This window comes from Myodes glareolus, chromosome 9, assembly GCF_982192425.1.
Source record: "Myodes glareolus chromosome 9, mMyoGla1.1, whole genome shotgun sequence".
NCBI lineage: Eukaryota > Metazoa > Chordata > Mammalia > Rodentia > Cricetidae > Myodes > Myodes glareolus.
In genome coordinates this window covers 55,466,631-55,492,218 of record NC_142034.1, presented here as the reverse complement: position 1 = coordinate 55,492,218, position 25,588 = coordinate 55,466,631, and the positions used below count along the sequence as shown (strand labels likewise).

Below are 25,588 nucleotides of genomic sequence, written 5' to 3'. Positions count from 1 at the left end.
TCATACAAAATGCAGTTCTTTGTTACACAGTTGATGTATAGCCAAGAAGAAAGTCATGTGTAGACACTGCAGAAGTCCCCCTCTTAGTAATTAAATCCTTAACCTTCTCTGCTCAGACCTTCTGGAAAAGTCTCGTGCTGTTCGTCAAGCTAAAGATGAACGCACGTTTCATATCTTCTACCAGCTGCTGTCTGGAGCGGGGGAGCACCTGAAGTGTGAGTAGTGGGGTTCCTGCACCTTCATTCAGTTATCTCCTTGACTGTTGCACTGTGCGTTTTCCTGTATTGGCCGTGAAATTTTCTGTAAATGAAATTAGAATTGGACGTGCTGGCACACACCCTTAATTTCAGTAGTTGAGAGGCAGAGGCCAGCAGATCTCTATGAGTTCGAGGTCAGCCTGGTCTACATAGAGAGTTCAGGACCGCCAGGGATCAAGCGACCCTGTCTTAAATTAAATTAAAAGCCATCTTTGTATATGTTTCTGTTCCAACATTTACAATGGAAAATGGGGAAGGGTTTACTTAATAAAATGTAGAATAAACCTTTCATTCCCTGACTTGCAACTTAACATAGACTGTATTAGCACTAATACCAGAATGAGTAGTGTAGGCGGTTGTTTATTGGTGTTTATCACAAGGACTGGAAGCTTAAGGCTGGGCAGAGTAGATAGTAAAATTCTTAAAAAACAAACATTTAATTTGAAAAGAACTTAAGCCAAGTGTGGTCTAACCTCAGCACTCAGGAGGCAGAGGCAAGTGGACTTCTCAGCATTTGAGGCCAGTCTCATTTACATAGTGAGTTTCAGGCCAGCCAAGGCTACATAGTGAGACCCTGTCTAGCTGAGGCAAGAATTTTGCTGACTCAGAAATACTACAAAGAGAGAGATGTACAACTGTTTTGTTCGCTGAGTCCTAGAGTCAGTGTTTCTGCACAGTTACTGTGTATATACCATGCAGCTTTACAGTAGATACCCGCTGCAAGTAGACTTTTCTCACCTAGAATACTGTGAATACATGGAGCTAGAAACTAAGTAGGGAAGCCTGCAAGGGGTAAAACTCGGCAACACACAGAATACCAAAAAAAGAGAGACCAAACACTCATGATGATACATTTGAAAAGAATAAAACTTGGAGACTTTCATTTGCCGACAACTGGAATTAATCAAAACATTTTCAGGGTGTTGACAGAAGATGTTGGGGAAGCAAACAATTCCTATAGAGGTTCAATGTAGGCAATAGTTGTGTAGCTTGGTCTGTCTGTGGGGCCCCCTGTGGTGGGATGCCTCGTCCAGCCTTGATGCGCGGGGGGGGGGGGGGGGGGGGGGGACGGGGGGGGACGGACTTGGTCCTGCCTCAAAGTAATTTGACATGCTTTGTTGACTCCCCTGGGAAGTCTGTCCCTTTCTGAAGAGAGGAGGAGTGGATGGGGGGCGGGAGTAGACAGGAGGTGGGGGTGGGAGGGAACAGAGAAGGAAAGGGAAAGTGTGGTTGGTATGTAAAAGTAAATGAAAAAATTTAATTTAAAAAAAAGTTCAATGTGATATAGTTAAGAATTGGGGAAAGGAGTGGCCCAGGGGACTTCTGTAGAAGAGCAAGAGAACCAGTTACCTGACAAGATAAAAATACAGAGTAAGGATTTCAAAGCTTTCATTCAAATGATGGTGAAAATATTTAAATCTGGAAATTTTACTTGCTTCTCAACTACACAGTTTCAAATAGAAAATTGTACAAATCACTAATGCCAAAAAAGCAAAACAGAAAACAAACTGCGGAGATGTTTACACGTTCACATCTGTGTATGTCCACTCATAGTGTGAATTAGCAAGGAAAAGTGTACCGCAATGGGTTGAATGGCCAGCCCATTCTCCTGAGTTCCCAGTGTCCAGGGGTGGAGTATTTCAGTCTGATGATGACCATGAGCTAAACTTTATCCCGTGTGTTTCCTTTTAGCTGACTTACTCCTGGAAGGTTTCAACAACTACAGGTTCCTCTCCAATGGCTATATCCCGATCCCTGGGCAGCAGGACAAGGATAACTTCCAGGAGACCATGGAAGCGATGCACATAATGGGCTTCTCCCATGAAGAGATCCTCTGTACGTGTCCTAAGACCCCACTCCTCACTGTCAGAACTCCTGTGCATTTGCCATTGATCACCCAAATTAGAAAGTAACTGGGAAGCTAATAAGAACTGTCTGTATTTTACAAATCTCTGAAGATTTACCAAAAAGTTACACAGAGCCAGTTTTTAGTACCAGATAAGTTAGAATATGTCTCTGCTACATTTTGATGGCTTTTTTTTTTCTTTTCCTCAATATAAAGCAATGCTTAAAGTCGTATCTTCAGTGCTGCAGTTTGGGAACATTTCTTTCAAAAAGGAGAGAAACACTGATCAAGCTTCCATGCCAGAAAACACAGGTAAACTGACGAACACTACTTTTGCGTATTTCCTTTGGATTGGGTGCTGAGGTAGAGTCTCACTATGGACTACAGGCTGGCCTCGGACTCTTACATCCTTCTGCCTTAGCCTCCTGATTACAGGGGGCAGTGTGTGCCATACTCATTGGGAGTCTAGATATTCTAATATGAAATTTTTCTGTTTCTAAATGTTGAAAATAGATTTAAATAAACACTGGTCAGGAATGACACCAAGAAGATGTGACTGTAGGTATTGAGAGCTGCCAGGTTGTTTCTGAAGGAATGAGCCTCTCTTGCCTAGGAGAGCCAGTGAGAGACCTATCTTAAAAGTAAGGTGGATGCCACCTGAGTGCCCTGTACCTTCCACATGCGTGTGCATACATGTACACATACACAGGAGTACAGACTTGTACAAACTTGAGGTTTGTTAGTGTTTAGTCTGTGTCTCTCTTGTTTTAGTTTGGAGACAGGGTTTCTCTGTGTGGCCTTGCTGTCCTGGACCTCACTGTGTAAGCCAGGCTAGCCTTGAACTTCCTACACACGTTTGCCTCTGCTTCTGAGTGTTGGGATTAAAGGTGTGAGCCACCTTACCTGGGCCATGGTCACCATTTCTTGATCAGGCTATGGACCATTTTCCTACAACTTTTGACCACTAGGACCTTTTTGTGTGTCATTCAGTATAAAGTTAGATTGGCGGCAGGGCTCCATCCACCATGTGCCTCTTACCCAGTCACATCCAGCTTAGTGGAGTGATTGAAGATTTAAGGTAAGACATGTTACAGGACCGTTGTTTGGCTTTAAGATCTTAACGTGAGCCATAGGTAGACACGGTCACTCTTCTAGAAGACCAGGAGGGCAAAGGCTTGCTATCTCTCACTGGTGGCCTGTTGATCCAGAAGAAAAGAAAGCATTTTTCACCAAACTTAAAGCTTTGTTGCACTTCAGGACTTGAGTTTCTAGAGTTTTCCTTTGCGTATATGCCATGGTTGGCTCCTGAGTAGACGGGAGCATTTGGGAACTCTCCCCGCAGTCGCACAGAAGCTTTGCCACCTGCTGGGGATGAACGTGATGGAGTTCACCCGGGCTATCCTCACCCCCCGCATCAAGGTTGGCCGAGACTACGTCCAGAAAGCCCAGACCAAAGAACAAGTGAGTCCACCAAGACTGTCCTTTCGAATGCATGGCATGATAAACTGTGGGCATTAGCTTCTGCTTGGCAGGCACCAAACTGAGTTAATAAGAGCACATGGGATTACCTTGGCGTTAAGTGAGTTTTGATTTTCCTGTAGTGGTTTACTTTTTTTTTTTTTTTAGATTGATTTTTGTAAGCAAATTTGAAATGTCATCTCCAGTTGTCCCCTAGCTGACAAATAATCTGTGTTTCATAGCAGCCAAACAAGGCCAAGGCTCCCACTGTGCTGTCTTCTTACTGGGTGGCACAGCAGCGAGAACATGGGGGTCATGTTTACTCTTTAGTTGTGATGGCTTTAAGGACATTAATAGCTTTGACTAAGAAGGTTGGAAGATGACCCACATCCCATCCCTCATCCCCCAAGGGCAAACTGCCAAGAAACTAGACTGATGAGAGATGCTGTTGCCCAGGGCTCTAAGGCCAGGGGAAGGCTTTGCCCAATCGCTAAAGTGATTAGCCACAATTCTCATTAAGTGCACTAATGCCTCTATTGAAATGTAACATTGAGATATAATTAAGCAGTAAATGCTGTTTGAAGTGTGAGTTCTGTATAGCATTGAACACCATATTATAGCTACAAGTGTTAAGACTGCTTCCTGGATAAACGGTTGATATTATCTAATTACAGGCAGATTTTGCAGTGGAAGCACTGGCAAAAGCTACCTATGAGCGGCTGTTTCGTTGGCTCGTTCACCGCATCAATAAAGCGCTGGATAGGACCAAACGCCAGGGAGCTTCTTTCATTGGGATCCTGGATATTGCTGGTTTTGAAATTTTTGAGGTATTCTTCATCTCCCTCCCTTTTGCCCGTTTTTCTTTTTTGTTCGTTCTCCTAACAAATGTTATGGTTCGCTTATGTATGCAGTTCAGGCCTGGCAGTCAGAAATAAGCAGGTACATTCCTTGCTCTTTGATTAGAGCCCAACAGGAGACAGCAAATAACCACTCAGCTCCCAGAGTGAGAGAGTGCTGTGATGCAGAGAGCTGGGGAGGCCCCTGGAGGCTGCAGGCTCGGGAGTGTCTGGGTGGTGACAGGCTTGCTTACTTATGTACGGCCGGCCAGAGTGCTGAGTGTGCTGTCTGAGGCCTTGAGATCTCCACGTGAGCATTCTGCAGTTAGACATTCCTGAAAGACAAGAAGCTGTCCGCTCAGAAAGCTGAAGATAGAGAATCCGGATAGGATTCCAGATAGAGTCCGATATAAGGGAAAGTATTTATCAGAGTTAGAATTTGCTGGTACCCTCTTCTGGCAACCTCAGTTACTGCATGTATGTTGTCCATAGACATACATGTAGACACATAAAATAAAAATACTTTTTAAAAAAAGTGATACCTTTTAACCTTTTTAAATATTGGTGAGGAGTTAACTTGATAGTTTAATTTGTTATATACTGAGGTGGGGGTTATAAACTCAATTAGTGAAAAATGAAGGGATTTTTAAGAAGAAATGGTGCTTTTATATTCCACAGAGATTATAAATAACCTAAAAGAAATACAGCTCACAGGTTGTTGGCTCATATATGTTTAATTTTTATACTGAGGTTCTTTTTAAAATATATATAAAAGAAAGCATTTAATTAGCGGCTTGTTTACAGTTTCAGAGACTTGGTCATTATCATCCTGGTGGGGGCGTGGCAGCAGGTGTGGTGTTGAGACGAAGCAGTGTGGGGCAGGCAGAGACAGACAGGCTGGGCCTGGCAGGGCCACCCCCAGGACACACCTCCTCCCAAAAGACCACACCTCCTAATCTTTCTCATCCTGAGTTCCACTGGTGACTAAGAATCCAAATATAGGAGCCTCTGCAAGCGATTGTTATTCAGACCCCCTGGGGGATCAGGAGACCAGCACTGAGTCACCTCTGAGAAGTATAGGTCATCTCAGCCAAGCCATCTGGGCACTGACCGGACTGTGTGACAGTAAGAGGAGCTACTACCACCTGGTGCAGAAATGCCAGGCCCTGTGTGCAGTAAGAAAGAAGGAGATGCTTTATGTGCTGGAAGGACCAGGAAGACCAAGGAGCTGTGGTTAGAATGCATCAGCAGCCTGTGGCTTACATGTTTGAGAGAAAGGATTAATTTTCTTTCATTTTGTGTTTTTGTTTAGCACATATATATTAAGAGATGTTGGCCTGGACCTGGAACTAGGTCATAGAATGGTAAATTTAGTAGGTTCAGCCAGCCAGAGCTCCCAGTGCTTTGCCCATGAGCGTCCAGGATAGCCAGGGCTACAGAGAGAGTCTAAAAAAAAAAAAAAAACAGATCTCACCTTGGGGATCTTCCTCAGAGGTAGAGTGCATGCATGCTTACACCCAGGGTTCAGACACCAGCACTGCAACCAAAATTACTTTAAGCTACAGTTCTGGTGCTAGAGAAATGGCTCAGTGGTTAACAGAGCTCGCTGCTGTTCCGGAGGACCCGGGTTCAGTTCTCAGCTGCCTAGAACTCCACTCCCGGTGGTCTGAGGCCCTCTTTTGGCCTCTGAGCACCTGCACACTTGTGACACCCACACACACATTAATAAAATAAAATCTTTAAAATATAGTTGGTAGTTTAAATACAGATATTCATTGTTTTTAATGTCTGTTGTATATAATCAAATATGATAGCATGTCATAAACCCAGAGGCACATCAAAACCCATTTTTATAGACAGACACAAACCTAACACTGAGACAAGAAGTAGTGTAGCTTGTCTTTGTGGGACTTAGTAATGTGCAGTGTTGGAAAGCAAGCAATGTGCCCTCCCAGTGTGACCTCATTCTACATGGCAAACCAGTTCCATGGGCTGTAGGATACTGCGTGGCCTTTCCAGGCCTCAAATCTATTCCTTGGAGATCAATTGGACCTCTAATTTAAAGCCACTTTTTATAATGAAAGAGGTTATTTATGGACACATTCTACTCGTGCGAACAGCATGGAATTAGAATATGGGTTGCGCTTAAAGGCTAAGTAAATTAAGAAAATTGCATGTCTTAATTAATCTATCCACTCAGCAGGACAATAGGAAAGGGGGCAGCATGGGGCAATGGCAGTGCTGAGATGCACTTCATGACAGCAGGGCCGTGTCACGTTGGATATTGACTACGGTCGGACACCTGACACTAGGAGGACTTCCATAGAAAAGCAGGAGGAGCCTCACATTCACTACGAGCATTGCGTTGTGTCAGGCTTGGCCTGTGCTCCCAGCAACAATTCATAAGCTGATTCTGAGTGTGTCTTTTACATCACTGTGGAGTCTGCTGCCTCAGTGAGGGGAGAATGGGCACCGCCCGTGCGAGCTTAGCTCCCTTCCTCTCACAGGCCCACAAGCTCACACGGGACGTCTGTGCCTCTTGCCCTCACCAGGACCTGCACTATTGCTCTTTTTCCCTCCTCACTTTCTTTTTCTTTTGGTTTTTTGAGACAAGGTTTCTCATAGCTTTGGAGCCTGTTTTGGAACAAATTCACTCACTCTGTAGACCAGGCTGACCTCAAACTCACAGAAACCTACCTTCCTCTGCCTCCCGAGTGCTGAGATTAAAGGCGTGTGCCACCACCGCCTGGCTCCCTCCTCTCTCTCTCTTTCTCTCTCTCTTTCTCTCTCTCTCTCTCTCTCTCTCTCATTCTTCCTTTCTTTCTTTTCTACTCCTTAATCATTAATAAGAGCTGAGATGTTTAGTAATGTGGTGTGGCTATCTATTGTTCTCTCTTACCTTTCCTTTTTTCCCTTTGCTGCCTGCGTGCGTGCGTGCGTGTGTGTGTGTGTGTGTGTGTGTGTGTGTGTGTGTGTGTGTGTATGTATGTATGTACACTCATATTTGCACAGAGGTCGGTTCTCTTTCCACCACATGGTTCCCAAGGATTTAACTCCATTTGTCAGGCCTGGCCTTCCCTCTCTGAACCATGTCACTGGCCCTCTCTTCTCTGAAAGCTGGGGAAGATAGGGGTGAGAAAGGACAGATTGAGAGAGAGCCCTCTCTGAGTGTAGTCGTTAGCATCAACAGTCTTAGTAGTGTCATTGTTGCCTAATGGGTGGTTTTGAATGAGCTCTTGAGGTAACTAGATGACTGAGTATTCTTGTCTTCTCTCCCATGATTGGACAATGACTCAACCTGTAGCTGAACTCCTTCGAGCAGCTGTGCATCAACTACACCAACGAGAAGCTGCAGCAGCTCTTCAACCACACCATGTTCATCCTGGAGCAGGAGGAGTACCAGCGCGAGGGCATCGAGTGGAACTTCATCGACTTCGGTCTCGACCTGCAGCCTTGCATAGACCTCATAGAGAGACCTGTGAGTGCTTCCTATGCTGTTGGAGCAGAGACTTTCATTTTCTTTCTGACATAATCTGAGACAGTTTAGGAACATGGTATTCTGGTAACGCAGTCCATGTATAAGCAGGTGTTATTGCAGGCCCAGCCTTTGTTCGGTCTACTTTCATGCAGCTTTGACCTCCCCGTCCTTGAGTTTGTGTTGGATAACGTGCAGGGGGCCTCACAGACTCCAGAGACCAGTGGGTGGTGGCTCTGGTGTGTACCTGTCAAAGGGCGTGTGGGGCTCTACTTGCCACACATCCTTCCTAGGTAATCCAGGGACGTGTAGCTAAGGACAAGATATGTCACGTGAATTCAGTTTTTAAACTCAATTCAACCTTGCCCTTTTGGAAGTGCTTTTTATTGTGACAGTTTTTTGTTTTGCTTTATTTTGTTTTTTAAATTCTTTTGGCAGATACATGTTTAAGGACAATCTTAGCATCAGAATTTATTTATTTTCTTGTTGACTTGGGTCTCTATGGCCTGACAGTTAGCTTTTAAAGAGCAACAAGCTCTTGACTTCGCTTTCCAGGTACCACAGCTGTTGAGTTTAGAGCAGAAAGTCTCTGATTGCCTTGGCTGTGAGAAGAGCGCTGCCAGCGCCGTGCAGCACCAGTCAGAGACGCTGCGGTCTCTCGGCTTAGCCCCGGCAAACAGTAGTCGGTAGAAAGGATTTGCTGGTTATGTTTTCAGTTAATTTTACAGATGTATTCCTGTGATTAGGACAGGAAGTTTTAAGACCCTTGAGTATGTCCTAGAAATGCAGGGTGAGGGAGCTAGGGGCTTACAGGAGAGCCTAGGGCATGCCACTGCTCCTCCAGGTCCCAGTCTTGAGGCCAAAACCCAAATCACAGTGGGAGCTCATGGCTTTGCATGGCATAGGCTCTATGTGGTGCACAGTGCGTGGAGAAAAGTCAGAGCCACAGCAGGCCAGCAGCGACACGGTCCTCACAGAAGCAGATGCTATGAGAGAATGTTCTAGGGAAGATTGTTGGCAGGACTTGGTGACTGAACGTCACATTGAAATAGGAAGTATTGGGCTGGGCAGGTAGAGAGAGCAGTTACAGTAAGTAGATATACCTCGGCACTCAGGCAGGAGGTGAGTTCCCACTTCCCTCTCCTCCCTGGCCTCTTCTGACCTCCATGGGTACTTGCATGCATGTGCTCAGACTCACAAAAATACCCAGTCTAAAACAAAAAAGAATTTAAGGATGTTTTCATTCAAGGGGGTTGGAGATTGAAAATTATAGTAAAAGACAAATGTTTCTGTGACCTTAACATCGGTGTAGTAGTTCATCTCTCAAAACGCTGACGGTAGCCCCGGCTGCCTGCCCCGTGATCCTGGCTCAGTGGCCCCAGCTTCCTGCCCTGTGACCCTGGCTCAGGAGCCCTAGCTGTGACCATGGCTCCTCCAAGGGTAGCAATCATGGATAATATGGACTTTCAAATCTCTTTAACTGATCAGAAGCCCTGAAAGTTCTTTGAGAAGGAGCCGTGGGATGAGGGTCTCAAGAAGGAGTCCTGTGTCCTATGGACCTTGCAGTCCAGTCAGCCGATGCCTGTGCTGTGCCTGATATATCTTCACATTGCTTCATTTGTACTTAACTATAGCCTCTACTTGCCTTTAAAATAGTATTTGTATATACTGCTAGTTCTTCACACAATAAATACTTGAAAAATGGATTCTAAGGTTTTGTACCCCCCCCAAAAAAAATCAAACAAACAAAAAACAATTTCACAAGAACGATGCAGAATGTGATTCAGTACTTTGACTGTCGCATGCTGGCCGTGCTGACTCTACAGCAGTAAGTGGTGGCCCAGAAGCACTCCTGAGTAGACCACTGCTATCTGCTTTATTAAGATATAATTCATATACATTAGTCTACCTGTTAAGGCTACAAGCCAGTGGTCTGGGTTTTATGCTATATCATAACATTATGTGACCATCGCCATTAATTCTACATTTTCATAACCTCATACCCGTTAACAGCCCCTCCCTCACCACACACACACCCAGAGTGTTACTGCCAATGTCTCTGGATTTGCCAAGGTATTTTAAAGTGGCTGGTGACTTATGTTATCGCTTCTCATAATTTATCAGTCACTATCATGCTGCCGTGATAGAACAAGACCGCCAATAGAGAGAAGAGTTTATTTGGGCTTATGGTTTCAGAGGGATGAGAGTTCATCTTGTCGGGGAATTGTGGCAGCAGACAGCAGGCGTGGTGGCAGGAACAGCTTGAGACTTTAAAACCTCCAGTACTTCCTCCAACAAGGCCAAGCCTCTCCAAGCTTCTCCATCAACTGGGGATTGGTTATTCAAATGCCAGAGTCTGGGGACATTTTCATTCAGACAGCCACACCACGCTGCACTTAGTAACAGCTTTAGGTGTTTTACCAACAAGAAATGATAGAGCTTGCTGGGCGGTGGTGGCACACTCCTTTAATCCCAGCACTAGGGAGGCAGAGGCAGGCGGATCTCTGTGAGTTCGAGGCCAGCCTGGTCTACAAGAGCTAGTTCCAGGACAGGCTCCATAGCTACTGAGAAACCCAGTCTCGAAAAACAAAAAGATACAGCTTATTTAATCATTGCTTAATGTCTTAAGTTGCTTAGCATGTAAAGTGTCTGAGATAACTGGTTAGTTTTAGTTTTATAGTATATCCAACCAGCCACTGAACATAAAATATCCACTTCACCCCTCCACTCCTTCCCATCCCCTCCCTCAGTTCCTTTCTGGCATCTGTATTTGATGCTTTTGTGAAATTAGTTAACTTGCAATATACATATTTCAGGGTTTATTTGGTAACTTATCCATTTCTATAAGGATATTAGTAGTTTATGATCGTGTTTGAATTATTAGTTTGTTATGACTTGGACATACTTTCCGTTCTAGAGATTGGTTTTTTTCCCATAAAAGCTAATCATTTTAGCAGTAATCTGTCACCCCTGTGGTGCCAGTGTCAGCTTGGTCAGTGCCCTGCCTTTTGTTGTCAGGCCAATCCTCCTGGTGTGCTGGCCCTCCTGGATGAAGAATGCTGGTTCCCTAAAGCCACGGATAAAACTTTTGTTGAAAAACTGGTTCAGGAGCAAGGTTCCCACTCCAAGTTTCAAAAGCCACGGCAACTGAAAGACAGAGCCGACTTCTGCATTATCCACTATGCAGGGAAGGTGAGAGCCCTTAGGGGGACAGCTCTATTGAGGAGCTGCGTGGTGGGGCTGAGGAGCTGGCTCAGCGGGTAAAGTGCTCGCTGCACAAGCATGGGGCCCTGAGGTTGGGTCTTCAACACCCACATCAAAGTCACGTGTGGTGAGATACCCTAACCCCATGCTGGGAGGCATGGTGGGGAAATAGGTTCCAGGGTTCACTGCCAGCCGGTAGCTAAAATGGCAAGCTATAGGATCAGTGAGAGACTCTGCTCAAAATGTAAGGAGGAGAGCGATACATAAAGATACCTAAGAGGACCTGGGCTCCACGTGTGCATGCTTACGCCACACACACACACACACACACACAGAGAGAGAGAGAGAGAGAAAGAGAGAGAGCGAGAGAGCTTCTGGGCATGGTGGTGCACACCTCTACTGCCAGTACATTTTGTGTAGCATAAGGTGATGATGCACATGTCTGCATATTTAAATACACTAGTTCAGCTACCTGACCGTGGAGAGAGTCCAGTTTGGGGATTGTTTAGTGAAAGTCTTTGATTAAGATGGTAATTATTTTTGTGTTCTCCGGTTCGTCCCACTTGGCTTTGGTGTGGGGCAGGTGGACTATAAGGCAGATGAATGGCTGATGAAGAACATGGACCCTCTGAATGACAACGTGGCAACTCTCCTGCACCAGTCGTCAGACAGATTCGTGGCTGAGCTTTGGAAGGATGGTGAGAATGAGCTTGTGTTTGTATTTAAGCTCAGCCTGAATCTTCTGTAGTTAAGGTTTATTTATGATTCTCTCACTTATATGTGTGTTTGTATATATCCATATGTTTTTAGTACTTTAAAATCTTTCCCTAGAGCAGGGCTGCCGTTATATCAGAAGTTGCTCATTTTATGAATACCTGGATTAGGAAATAAATAACAAGACACTTGCCCCCTTAGTCAGATGGCTGTGAAGAAGATGGAAGCATTACACATTCAAAGCCACAAAAAGCTACAGGATCCCTCAGGCTCCCCAGTGACAATTGAGGTCATGACTTAAAGGCACAGGCACAACCAAAGAAGATCCTTTTCCTGGTGCTGACACAGGTCTAGCAAGCTGCATCTTCCATCACACACATGCATGCAAGCACACACAATAGCTAGTGAGTGAATGCTTCAGTATCCTGCGTGCGGGCCAGCTGCCTGTGTCTGTGGCTCTCCATAGTTCTTCTATCTGTAGAGACCTCAAGTGTTTGCTGATTTCAGGTAACACTTACCATAGGCTAGATCTTACTAGGATACAAAATGCTTGTATTTCTTTAGACCTAGTAGGAACACACGCCTCAAGCTTAGCAGTCTGCCGCCCTTCATCCTGGTTGTGTCCCTCCTCCTCACTGGACCTCAGGTGACCACCATGGACTCAGTAACCAACTCACTTCACTTTCTTGATAACATCACAAGGAGTGTTAGTCCAGCCATCTTCTCAGAGGTAGAGAGAAAGAAGCACAAGAGACAGAGAGGGCTTTGGGCAAATAGGCAAAGGAAAGAGAAAGGGAGGGATGAAGAGAAAATCGCCAGGGGAACAGTGACCATGTGAAGGGCAGTCCTCTCAGGAATGACCGTGTGTTCCAAGTCCTTGTATAGGAGGGAGCTTGTAGGGGTGGGGTATGCCAGTCACGTGCACGCCTGTGCCCTGTGAAGAGATGTGCCGAGATTATACGAAGAGGGGGCTTTAGAGAAGGCTGGCTCTCCTGCAAGTGCACAGTGTCCCTTGCAATGACCTAGTTAGTCTAAAGTGCTGTCTAAATACACAGCAGAGGATCTTGGGCCTTGCTCAGTCTGCGGTTTCAGAGTTGGCCTGTTCTAAGTCTTATCACCATGGGATCTGAGAAACTGAACATGAAGCAGGAGAAAAGCCCAGGCTTGGGTCACTCCAGGCCCTGGTGAAGAGTTGGCAGTGTAGATAGGGAAAGTCTCTCAGAGTAGTGGCGTGTAGTGCTGCCTGTCATAAATTATTTGCCAGCCCCAGGGGGTAGGTCATGCTCAGCCCCACCTTCTAGGTCAAAGAACAAGTTAGAAAAGACTTGGAGCAGGAAAGCCAGTAGAGTGACCTGGTGTGGAAGTGGAAAGCCAGGATTCTCAGGAGTCCATTGTAGCTGGATAGTAAGACTGGGCAGAAGGGTCAGAAAGCAGGAAGTGAGGCTGAGGTGATGTTTGAGGCCAGGCTCAACCGTAGTGGCCTGACCCAGATGGAGAAATGTATAGACGTCATTGAATCAAGGGTACCTCCATAGGTTTGTTCAGTCTAAATGTAATAAGGGGGGTTGTTTCCTGGGCAGACTGGGTGAAACTCCCTGGAAGTGAGGGGTGCAGGAGGTGACAGAAAAGAGTGGGTCTAGAGGGGATGCAGAGGGAAAGGGCAGAGAAGGCCTACGAGGGCCCCAGAGACTGAGTAAGATAAATTAAGTCTGGACTTGCACGCACTCTGGTAGCATGAACCCCTTTGACCTCCTGTCTGTTTACCTTACCCAAACCGTTGTGTGACACCCTGGCTGAGCACTTAGCCTGTGTATGTAGCCACACTGGCACTCCACCGAACGCCTGAGAGATGATCGGAAGCATAAATATCTGTGCCCTGCCCCCAGACGAGCTTGCCATGCAGTGAGGACTCAGGCAAACTGGGTTGTCTTTGGCTTTGCTCCCAGCTTCCTGGGCTTCCTCTTCCACCTTTCTTTACTTGAAGATACTGGAGAGGGGCAGGTTTTAGAACTGAAGGTTTGATGGGTAAGGATGGAGATTGTGGCCTGAGTGATTGAATGCACAGGGGGTCACAGATGATGGGTCTGAGAGCTGGGGCCATGCGTGGAGAATCCTGACCTTCATCTTGATATGAGCGCTAACTCACCCTTTCAACCCTCATCATCCATCCATGTTAGTCTGACCATGCAGGTTACACTATATGCCCAGCTGGTCTTTAGCCCTTTGCCTGCTACAGATGCGTGGCGTGACTGAAGTGGCCGCTCTTGTCAGAGGGTGAGAAGTCTCATCTGCACCAAGTTTGGTTTGACTCTGCTGGCTTCTACTTTAGAATAATCCAGTGTTGGCTCTCATGACAGTATCACTGTTAGCTGGAAGTCCTGTGGCCCACCAGCGTAGGTGAACAGTTGGTTAAATCTGAGACAAGAGATCTCAGCACACATGCTGTTGTAGAGCAGAATACAAGTAGAGAGGCAGCCCTGGCCTTTTCTAGGCTTGAGGACTGGATTTTACACACAAGGTCAGTGGCAGGCTCAGAAATTAGATGAGGGAGCCAAAGTGGGAAATTGTCACTCCCTCAAGATATAGAGGTCTCTTGGGCTAATAGAAACTTTTTCCAGGCGAAACATAATTATTTCCTCTTCGTGCCCCTGGAATTCTTGAACAGAGAAGGATGAGATGAACACAATGGAGAATGTACGATGGTTGCATACAGCTTGCCTAAGGCGGCACAGTCCTCTGAGCTGAAGACACTTTGTGTTAAAATCCAGTTGATGTGAGAGCTTCACACGGCTTTCTCAAGGCCGGACCAAAAGGAATAGTGTATTGATGGCAGCCCTGCCCTAGAGACCCCTAGTGCCCTGCTGTTAGTTAAAGCCATTGTTGGGAATCTTTCAGCCAGCTACATAGGAACTCATGCCCTTCTCGTCCCTTACATAGGTAAACAACAATAAAGCTTGCATTGCTGTGTACGGCGCCCCCCAGGGCCCTTTCGGGAGTGCTGGCGTGATCAAAACTTTACAGTCACTGTGACGTGTGCGCCAGCAGAGCTGAGTAGTTAACCAATCCTTTAAGAAATTTGTATTTGAAGTAAATTATGTTTCCAAAATCTGTACTGGAAATTTTGGCAGTAATTCGTCTCGGCACTCTAATTTAACCTCAGTCTTGCCCAGATGTACTAATTGCAAGACAGATTAATTAGTGCCTCGTTACTCCTACATGTTGTCAATATGACATGATGCTCACACCTGGAGTTGGGAATATACCTTTTTGATTCAGCTTAAATTTATTATATAAAGAACTTTACCCAAATGCACAGATTCTCGAAACAGTAATTTTTGCATAGGATCTGCCCTGGACTGCTACTTTGGTAGCCCCATTTCATAGTTTACTTGTGATGTCAAATGTCTCTCACACTAACCGAAGTGTTTGTGTATCTGCTCTTCTGTCCTGTTTTCACTGTTTCTCTGCTTTAGAGATTCAGAATATTCAGAGAGCTTCTTTCTATGACAGTGTTTCTGGTCTTCATGAGCCGCCAGGTGAATGTATACAGCCTGCAGGGCCTCCAAAACAGAAGGCTTTTAAGGCCACAGGAGAAACGGTGGGGGTGGGGGCTGGCTGGGAGGCCTGGGAGGCGGGGTTGGTTTTGGGGTTTCTGTTCGTTTTGCTCATAGGCCTGCATGAACGTCCCATTTCATGCTCCGTTTTATTATACTTCAAGGCAAGTGTTTGCGTAAACAATTTGGTCGCTACTGCCTACACATCGCTTCTTATTTTACGCATAGCACGGACAGTGTTGCATATTAAAAGGTGTGTCACTGCCTTTTCTACCTGTGCCATTTTGATACACACTTCCTGGCGGATTGTTAGGAATTGCTCGGCTAAATGGTGTCTCTTCTGTCCCTGAATCACCCTTCACTTTCTCAGCTCTTAAGGAATTCTACGAAGTTTCTCTTGAAACTACTACATTTTGTAAACAAATTTGTGCTTACCTCAGGATTGTTGGTCTCATCCTTGTTCCTTTGGTTTGGACTTGGGACGTTATCTGGCTGTTGGCCTTTCCTTTTGAACTGGAGGCACTGAACCTGTCTATAAGGCTTGATGTATTCATTTTGAGACCGAGGCCCAGTGAAATGTTCTTAGAATTTATACTTTGCTCATATAATTGAACTCCAAATGTTTAGATTTTGTACATTTTCAGATATATCCTAGGACCAGAGGGTCCCCAAAAGTCCCAGATAGTATGGAACTCACTTAGTCTTCCAATTTTTTAATGAAATTATAAAGTAACAATATTTGAAGATAAAGACAATTTCATCTTATAAATTGTATGAATTTGGAACATGAGAATGCTAAAGTCTAAACCCATCTCAGAAATTACTTCTTAAATGGTATAGGTCTGTGCTATTTTATCCATGTAAAGCTGAGCTGCCCTCAGCTCCAGCTGGCACGCTGTGAAGGAAGCCAACTGCAGGCGTGGAGTGGGAGCAAAGACTAGAGATGACAGACAGCACAGCCCACAGTGAAAACTCCCCGGAATTCTCATGCAGAAACCTTTAGCCCAGTTGTCTTTGGCCCTGGGGAGCCCCAAGGATGCTAAGGAAGTGAGAGGAAGGCGAGCTAAAGCGATTTTTCAGACTTTTATGGTCTTAATGACTTGTGCTCTATCAAAGGTTGGCATTTTGAGAAAGGCTGAGGCGGAAGATCACAGGTTTGAGGTGAGCATGGGCTGTAGAGTGAGACTTAGTCTCAAAACAACAGAAAAGTTAGCAGTAACTGTTTAGGAAGGCTCAGAAGCAAAGTGCTCTCTCTGGAGGTCTCTGAAGGAACAGTCAGGGCCTGTTGTTGGGCCCTCGCATTTCCCCAGCACCTGGCATTGGGAAACATACCCTGAAGAGATAGAGGAAGTTGCTGGAGTGAGCTGCAACCCCACACACTGGTCTCCATGGGTAGCTTGACCTAACCCTGCTCTGGGAGACTTGATATGTCGGGTGCACAGACCAGGCATTTGATTGTACTGGCAAGATCCAGTGGAGAAGCCCTCATTTCAGTAAACAAGCAGCTAGCTTGTTGCATTCCCACCAAGCACTAAAGACTGTCTGTGTCTCTGTCTCACGGCTGTGGAGTTGCTTTTGGTTAAGCTCCTCAACCGAAGTGGCAAAGGTCTCAAAACTCTTCTCTCAGATCCCACCCACCCATCTCTGCACAGACCTTGACTTTGTGAATATTATGCAGCAAAGTTCTTCTCTCCTCAAAACCTGTTTATGGGTCTGAGAGACCCCAGGGGAAGGCGTGAGGTTTAGAGATGAATGTCTGAGAGGCTGTGTTTTCGGTGCTTTCCTGGAAGACAGTACAGTTTCTGGGACTGATTGTGGAGGGCTCGACATGCAGGCCTTTAAGGAAGCACTGGCAGTCCTGCACGCTAATATGGATGCTGTGCTTCTAAGTGTGGTTGTCGCCAGGGCTACATAGGCCCTGCCCATAAAACAAAACAAAAAGGATAAAAATGAGCCCAGGGTAAAAAGATGTTGAAAAGCACCAAAGACCATGTAAGAAGGAGGAAGGACTGGAGTGAAGGGTTCCCAGCTTAAACATGTGGGTCCTCCAGCCTTGGGGAATGGAAGTCCAGATTTCTGAAGACAGAGCAGACACGGGAGGTGCAAGGACACTGAGCACACAGAGAGCAGTACCTCAGAGTCAGTGATGCTGAGGCTGCTCGGTGCTTCTAGACGTGCCGACACGCCCTTTATATATGGTATCAGTCAGGTTTTGAGGCCCACATGGCCTAGATTGGAACCAACAGACCTGAAAGGTACCAGGAGAGAAAAAAGCACCAAATGTGGGAATGCCAGGAAGCGAGTTGAGCTGCTGGCGGAGGCTCCCCACGACCGACCATCTTGCCGAGAAGCCGCAAGATGTAGCAGCACTTACCTGGACTGAGAGTCAGACTTGCCTTAATTTAGGGGAAAGTGCTTTACTTTAGCTGTGTTCAGAACTTGCCGTGAGGATCTTCTGTCTCTACAAGCAGTCTTGTCCCTGTAGCCCTGTACTGGGGAGGCTGCGGCAGCAGACCCACAAGGCCAGCGTGAGTTACACAGTGAAACCTCTCAACACACTTTTTAAGAAGTCATCAGTGGAAGTTCCATTTAGGAAAAGCAAGAACAATGGCAGGACAGTGCTCACCACTGAATGGCAGAGTCGTCCAGTGGCCACAGTGCCTTGTCCTAATACCACCTTAGGGATGGGGCTTGGCTCTGTCCCAGGTCTGTAATTAGTGAAATCTTCATCACTTTCAGCTGGATGGATGTTGTTGCTGTTGTGCATGGTTCATGATACCTTTTCTTCTTGACTGTTGTATGATGTTTTTTGGTTTTTTTGAGGGGCCTACCACCCAACTCCCAAGTAAATCACACACACGGAAGCTTATTATTACTTATGAATGCCCAGCCTTAGCCTGGCTTATTTAGTGCCAGCTTTACTTAAATTATCCCAACTCTGACTCCATTTTACCTCTGGACTTTTATCTTTCTCTATTTCTGTATGCCTTTCTTTACTTCTTTCTCCATGGCTTGCTGTGTAGCTAGGTGGCTTGCCCCTGATGTCCTCCTCTCCTTGTTCTCTGGCTCTTCCTGTTTTCTTCATTCTCCAGTCTCCTATTTATACTCTCTGCCTGCTGGTCCTGCCTCTCCTTGCTCCTGGCTGTTCATCTCTTTATTAGGACCATCAGGTGTTTTAGGCGGGCGCAGTAACAGCTTCACAGAGGTAAACAAAAGACAGACACCTGAAAAGAATGTTCCTCAACACTGAGGTTTTACCAATTGAACACTCAAGGAGACATACCATTTCAGCACTGGGGTGACTGGTACCTGACAAGGACACTGGGCTCGCAGGGTCACCAAGAGCATGGGAAGTGGCCTAGCTTTTTTGTTCATTGGTTTGTTTTTTCAAGACATGGTTTCTCTGTGTAGACGTGGCTGTCCTGGAACTCTCTGTTGACCAGATTGACCTCATAGAGATCCACCTGCCTCTGCCTCCCAAGTGCTGGGATTAAAGGTGTGCGCCACCGCGCCCAGCATGCCCTAGTTCTTGATGTTCAGAAATGTGCGTGTTGCTATGGCTGCATCTGCTGCTGCTTTAATTATGAGAAGTAATTAACTGTCTATTTTCTTGTTTTGTTTTTAATCAAATCCACATTAACTTGTAGTGTCCCCAGGTTTAGCTGGTAGATAGTCAGGATGGACTACCAATATCCTTATAAATCCTAGTATCAACCTGACAGGAAGAGGCAGATGAACCATCGCCCTGTGGGAGAAGAAAGGCTTCCAAAGAGGGTGGGGAGGGAAGAGAGAGGCATGCCAGTTCTCTGGTTTTCTAGTGCTTGGGTATTTCAAACACTTCCAAAGGCTTAGTAGACACTAATGTTTTTGCCAGATCTTTGAAAACGTCTTGTGACTCCTCACCTCCTAGGTTGCCCTCCACAGGCAGGGCCAGTTAAGGTCCTTGGCCCAAGACAACATCACCCTCTGTAAAACCTGGTGATGGCGGTTTTATGGTGAGATAAATGACAGATCCCCTCTTCTGAGATTGTGAGAATAAAATCCATCTAGTTTCTGACTGTCTGGGATTTACAGGGCAGTAAAGGGTAGTGGAAACATTTATACTGTCCAAGGAGCCCAGGGTGGACCCACGTGCCCACCACCAGCCTTAGCTGGGCTTGGCAAAGGAGGGCTCTGCTCGCTGCAGCCTGCTGATGCTCTCGTGTCTGAATTTTCATTTTCTGCCTTTCTCTGCTTCTGTTCTCGTCATTTGCATAAGAAAAGACCCTTCTAGAATAGAAATTTTTCTGAGTTGTGGTTTTTTAATGAATTATACATTTACTGATGTGCTCCGGGTCATTTAATGACTTTCCTCAAGTGTTTCTCTATTACCAACTAGTCAGTTTCGCTCAGTGGTGGAAGCCAACCCTGAATTTTAAATAGTAAATTTTAAAACAACCTGAAAATCTAAAGTATTAATTTTTGATAAACTTGAATAATTTTAAAGAGTAATCCAAAGCTATTAAATTTGAAATCAGGCCGATGATGGCAGTGCTTTTAATTACTGGCATTGTGAGCTGGACCTGTGGCATGCAGAGTTACAAAACTGCCCCCTCCACTGGCCTACCGCAAAGCTAATGTCATGAATCCTTGGAAAGTAAGTGTGGCACCATCTCTCTTGTGGCAGTGATAATTTGTTCTTTTGGTAATGTCTGTTTTCCACCAGCCACTGTTCAGTAAATAACTACTATGTTCCTGCACCACGCTCTGGCCTGCACCTAGCGGTCAGGAAGGCAGTAGCAGTTGTCCTGGCTTAGTGGTCATAGGTCAGAGTGACCATGGAACCCTGGGATGTGAGATGCTGGGGAAATAACCTCCCTGGAAAGCTGAGTCAAGCAGAAAAGATGCCTAGAACAGTGTGTGATGTTTTCTCAGGAACTTTTCTCTAAGAGTTAAAGGTCACAGAAGAGAATTAGCCTGCTTTGCCTTCTGAGCATTGTGGGGGCAAGAGCCAAAGAAGAGTAAAGAAGTTAAGGAATTGAGACGTACACGTGTTGAGGAGTTAGCCATGTACTAGCAGGGGAGGGCAAAAAGAAAGGATGAACAAGTCCTGGTCCGCCGCCGGAGGTTGCACTGGTGGCAGGAATGCGGGCTTGCGGGGGGAGTGACTGGAGAGTAGCAGTGGGAGGACCAGCATGGTTCAGGTGGGCTCTGTTTCAGAGGGGACTAAGATGACACAGATGGGTGGCAGGTGTCTGACTCTGGCTCAAGTTGTGCCGCTCCCTGTATCCCGAGTGACAGACTGGGAGAAATCCCAGTTCCATTACACATTATACTGGGACAGAACGGACGGAAGGGCGTGACAGCCAGGAGCGGAAGATAAATGGGACAACAGGCCAGTGGAAGAGCCATATAGGAGAGTTGCTGGACCGCAGTCAGCCAGACGGGCAATGGCCAGGCAGGACTAGAGGGCCGGAGAGCAGCTGGGTGCAAGAAGACTCGGTGACTCCCAGCTTCTACCTGGATTGAGCAATGCCCACACTGGACAGATGGTGGTAGAGAGTGGATCAGTGTTATTCCTATCTGTCCCCTTCCTCTAGCCATTGTCCTCTTCCTCCCTTGTCCAGCTTAGAGAGTCATCCCAGGCTCTCATCTGGGTCTCTTTCCCCTGGGGCAGCTTATCAGTCCCATAACTTGAGCAGCCATGTTGACAATCCCAGTCTGCTTTGTTGTTCCGGCCTCTCCTCTGAGCAACATGCTGCGGCATCTAACCTGTCCTCGGCACTCACCTCCACTTCGGGGATGTGGACACATCACGTCCAGAGCTTAGGTCCTTTCTACCCACCCACAAGCCCACTTCTCTCCTGTCCTACCATGGTCTCAGCTGCTCCAGCCAGAATTCTAGGAGCTGTCCTGAACACATCTCCTTTTCATATTGAGTTAATCGTGCAAGCAGAGCGTCCTGCCGTCAGAATGTGCCCTGACCCTTCTGGGCCATCTCCTCTGTGGTGTTACTCATGCCGACGGCCATCAGCCAGGAGCCTAGACCTTCCCGATGGCCCTGCTCACAGGGTCCCCCGGCACGCTCTGCCTCATCCTTAATCTTCACATACTGAATTGCAGCGCCCAGAGAGAGATCTCTTAACTGCGTTTCTCCCTCAGCATCTTGCTGTTTTCTTTCACTGCACTTCCCACTTTGTGATTTAAACATATTTAAAAATATGCTTTGTTCTTTCACTAACACATGAAGTAAGAATGTTAGTAACAGATGTTACGATGCTGCATGAGACCAGATGCAGTACTGTAAAAGCAGACATCGTAGGCACTTCACAAGAGTTTGGATGTACAGATGTGATGGAACACATCCAGTGACTGGGTGCTAGTTAGCCGGGCATCTGTAGTTTAGTCAGTGAAATGAGATGACTGAGAACTTGGCTGGAGACGGGACAAGGGCTGATGTCTGTGTTCTTTTCTTGCCATGTCCTAGAAGGCTTTCATGTGAGCTGAGGTCCCTACCTTAGACCACAGGACCGAAAGCTGGAGGCAGAGAGGGGAGGGCACTGGAGAAGCTGGGAGTGGGCATAGGCAGGGCCACGAGAGCCCGAAGTGAAGAGAGTTTCGGAGTCTGCTGTGGTGGTCAGTAGGTAAACATCCAGGGTCAAGGAAAACAGGCACAGGGCAGCGTCCATTGCTTTAGCTACAGGTGGGTCACTGCCTGGACTGTACTGGGTAGGGCGGAAAGACTGGGCTAGAAGCTCACTTCCCAGTGGGCCAGATACTGGGAAGGTAGTGGGGGAAGGTGACAAGTGCCAAGCGTGAACTCTGAAAAGAAGCTGGCCTCTGGTGATCCAAAAAGAGACACAGATTAACACATAATTGATGGAGGCTTATAGTTTACAGGACAGGAAGCGGTGGTTGGTAGTAGGTTCTAGTGAAAGGGAGATAGGTCAGAGGGACAGAGAAGAGTGAGTCCCAGATGATGGGGGAACTCCAGGGCACAGACACAAGGAGTCACTTTGATACAGGCTTTGAAGTCTGTGGCTTTAGAGGGGCAGCTTCCACACATGGTCCTGGAAACCACATAGCTCTTCCTCAGCCATCACCCAGCTTCCATCCCAGACCTGCCTCAGGTACTTTACCCCTTGGCTAGGAGCTCCTCTTCTGTAGAAACCTCACCGGAAGTCAAGAATCAACTGAACTCTTGTGCATAGAACCCCTACCAAGGCCCGGTCCCCACAGAGGTGAGGTGGCTCTCAGTTGAGGAGGGCATGAACGATGACAGGTCAATTCCTATTCTAATTTTTCATAAAATGTTTCAAGAAAGCACATGGCACCTTTGCAGTGGGTATGCTAGTGGCTGGTACTCTTTCAGTCTCAGCATTAGAAGGACCTGTCGTGTTGACCTGTGAAAACCCCATCTGCCTTAACGATTTGGGCGAATCTGAGGAGGCTCAGCCAGTGGTTCTCAGAAGAGTCCTTCCCGGTATGTGGTCTTGTGTTTACTTGCACATCGAGGAGACAACTGAGGTTCACACATTGCTCAGAATTGAAGTGAGCTGTTCTTCCTGCATTTGTTCCTCAGGTTCAGATGGCTTTCTTACTGCTGGCTCCAGATAACTCCGGGCCCTAAACCCTGAGCATAGCCACTGAGTGGATCTGTACAGTCAACTTACCTTTATGAGTATTTGATGAGCCATTTCTTCTTGGGAGACTTCTCCCAGCATCAGTCTGTGTATCAATAATGCCAGCCAGAGATCCTTCCATTTGCCAGGTAATGGCAGATCTCGCAGGCAGGACCTTAGCCTAGCGCAGTGGAAGGCACCTGCCCCCAGGGTGCTAGGCGCAACTTGTGGAGGCTCTGCAAAGTCCTGCCGTATCAGTGTGTGGCTGTTAGCTCCTCGGCTTGTGCAGTGTCTGAATGTGCTGCCTGCCTTTCCTAGACGGCACCTCTCACCATCTGTTCACAAAGCTTGTGCTGCTGAACTATCACTGTCTCTCCATCCCCGTCTCACCTGGGTCACAGCTGTCCTCTCCTCTCCTCTCCTCTCCCCAGTGGACCGCATTGTAGGTCTGGATCAAGTCACCGGTATGACTGAGACGGCTTTTGGCTCTGCATATAAAACCAAGAAAGGCATGTTCCGTACTGTTGGGCAGCTCTACAAGGAGTCTCTCACCAAACTGATGGCAACTCTCCGAAACACCAACCCCAACTTCGTTCGCTGCATCATTCCGAATCATGAAAAGCGGGTATGTGTGAGAGAGCGCATGCCCGTGTTCTGAGCTGGCCAGGACCAGGCTGCTGAGATTAAACTAGAAATGTTGTTTGCTCGCGTAGGCTGGGAAACTGGATCCACACCTCGTGCTCGATCAGCTTCGCTGCAATGGTGTCCTGGAAGGGATCAGGATCTGCCGCCAGGGCTTCCCCAACCGGATAGTTTTCCAGGAATTCAGACAGAGGTATCGCTAACTTTTCCCTGTTGTGTCTGTGTCCAAGCTTACCTTAGCATGAATGAAAATGCTGACAAGAAGAGGGAGGCTTTCCTATGTATGGTCCCTGCAAAGGGAAGACCCTGATTGTCCTATTCTACAGAAAGACCGCTTCTGAGCGCTGAGACATTCTCCATCTTCAAAGCCTGGAAGTTAGCTAGGAGGTGAACAATAGCTGGAAATTTAACGTTCGTTCAGACACATCTACTTGAAATTTTAATATGTATTTTAATATGACAGGTATTTTAAGGATAGATGAATAGTGTATGTTAAAATACAAATAAAATAAATAGAAGTTTAAAATACTCCAGAAAAGATTTCTGAAAATATTTTGGGATGGTTCCATCTTTCTTCAGTAAATGAATCTGTGCATATAAATTTTTCCAGTTTACATGTGTGTGCACACAATGACAGACCTCTAGAATAATGGAAAAGTGAATAGATGAGAGAGTGATTAAGGTAAAAGCTAAAGGGAAGAGACCGATTGGTGTACAGTAGCAATTGACAGACATGGTGGGAAATGCTTTGGGGAGCGATTTTCTAAAGTCATTTACTCAGTTGCTTTTTTTCTCCTTTTTCTTCTGGAAATCAGATTTCAAAATATGCCTATTGTTGATCCATAAAATAATTAGAGCCTTCCAGGTCAAAAAAGGGTCCCTGTGACCTTAGTGTTGTCATCCATCCGTGTCCCCTCGCCCCTTCCTGGAAGCTGCTGCAGCCATAGGTGTCGCTGTCAGGAGCCACTGTCTGGTAGTCAGGTCTTGCTGCCAGGAAGACGACATAAGTGGTGTCTGGGATACAGTTACAATGGCTGACTTTCTGCTGCGGGGTTTTCTAGCTGAGGTGTGGCTATTCACACAGAACTCAGTGACCATGAGTCCACCCACACCGATGTCCTGCTGGATCTCACCCTGTTACCTTCTGGGTTCTGCACAGCAGCTCACGGGCATTGCTCCTGGGGCCTTTTCTATAATCTGATAAAAGCTTAACAAGCTGACTGCCTGAAAGTACAAAGAGCCAGATTCTTTCATCTTAAAGATTTGGATGTTTTGTGGGAAATGAATAAAAAAGCACAAGGTTTTCAATACCAGCTTTGATTCTTCTCTGCCAGACCCTTGAGGCTACATTTTAATCTGAGAGAATTAACCTTGTCTTTACTCCACTTCTGAGTAGGAACTGGGGTTATCACCAGCCCATCTCTAGTTCTGCCCTAAATCTGTGTGCTAACTGTCATTATTTCTGCCTTTTCTTTCTCCAGATATGAGATCCTAACTCCTAATGCTATTCCTAAAGGATTCATGGATGGCAAACAGGCCTGTGAGCGGATGGTAAGATTTCTTTTTGTTAATTGTTTTTTGACCTTTGAGACAGGGTCTCTATCATATAGCCCTGTCTGTCCTGAAACTGAGAAAGAGATCTGCCTGCCTCTCCCTCCCAAGTAGCAGGATTAAAGACGTGCACCACTGCACCCGGATTCTTTATTATGATGACAGTGATAATGATGATGATGATGATGATGATGATGATGATGATGATGATGATGATGATGATGACGATAGCAAAAATAAGCAGGATCCTTCTCTCTTAGATCCGGGCTTTAGAACTGGACCCAAACCTGTATAGAATTGGACAGAGCAAGATATTTTTCCGAGCTGGAGTTTTGGCACACTTAGAAGAAGAAAGAGATTTAAAAATCACCGATATCATTATCTTTTTCCAAGCTGTGTGCAGAGGCTACCTAGCCAGAAAGTAAGTAGACTCATGAATCCAGCACTTCT

At 46.3% G+C, this 25,588-nt stretch overlaps 1 protein-coding gene across 3 annotated transcripts in view; it reads left to right on the top strand.

Moving 5' to 3' along the window:
* Positions 1 to 25,588, top strand: part of Myh10 (myosin heavy chain 10) — a 130,839-nt gene that overhangs the window by 72,389 nt on the left and 32,862 nt on the right. For 2 of the 3 annotated variants that reach the window (XM_087910489.1, XM_087910491.1), the window contains exons 8-20: positions 117 to 215; positions 1,950 to 2,093; positions 2,320 to 2,415; positions 3,446 to 3,564; positions 4,236 to 4,388; positions 7,702 to 7,875; positions 10,891 to 11,064; positions 11,660 to 11,774; positions 15,264 to 15,326; positions 23,377 to 23,570; positions 23,659 to 23,780; positions 25,069 to 25,138; positions 25,399 to 25,559. In XM_087910489.1, the coding sequence (XP_087766615.1) occupies positions 117 to 215; positions 1,950 to 2,093; positions 2,320 to 2,415; positions 3,446 to 3,564; positions 4,236 to 4,388; positions 7,702 to 7,875; positions 10,891 to 11,064; positions 11,660 to 11,774; positions 15,264 to 15,326; positions 23,377 to 23,570; positions 23,659 to 23,780; positions 25,069 to 25,138; positions 25,399 to 25,559 (1,684 nt within the window). The remainder of the gene's footprint in view (positions 1 to 116; positions 216 to 1,949; positions 2,094 to 2,319; positions 2,416 to 3,445; positions 3,565 to 4,235; positions 4,389 to 7,701; positions 7,876 to 10,890; positions 11,065 to 11,659; positions 11,775 to 15,263; positions 15,327 to 23,376; positions 23,571 to 23,658; positions 23,781 to 25,068; positions 25,139 to 25,398; positions 25,560 to 25,588) is intronic. The other variant, XM_087910490.1, reaches the window with a different exon arrangement.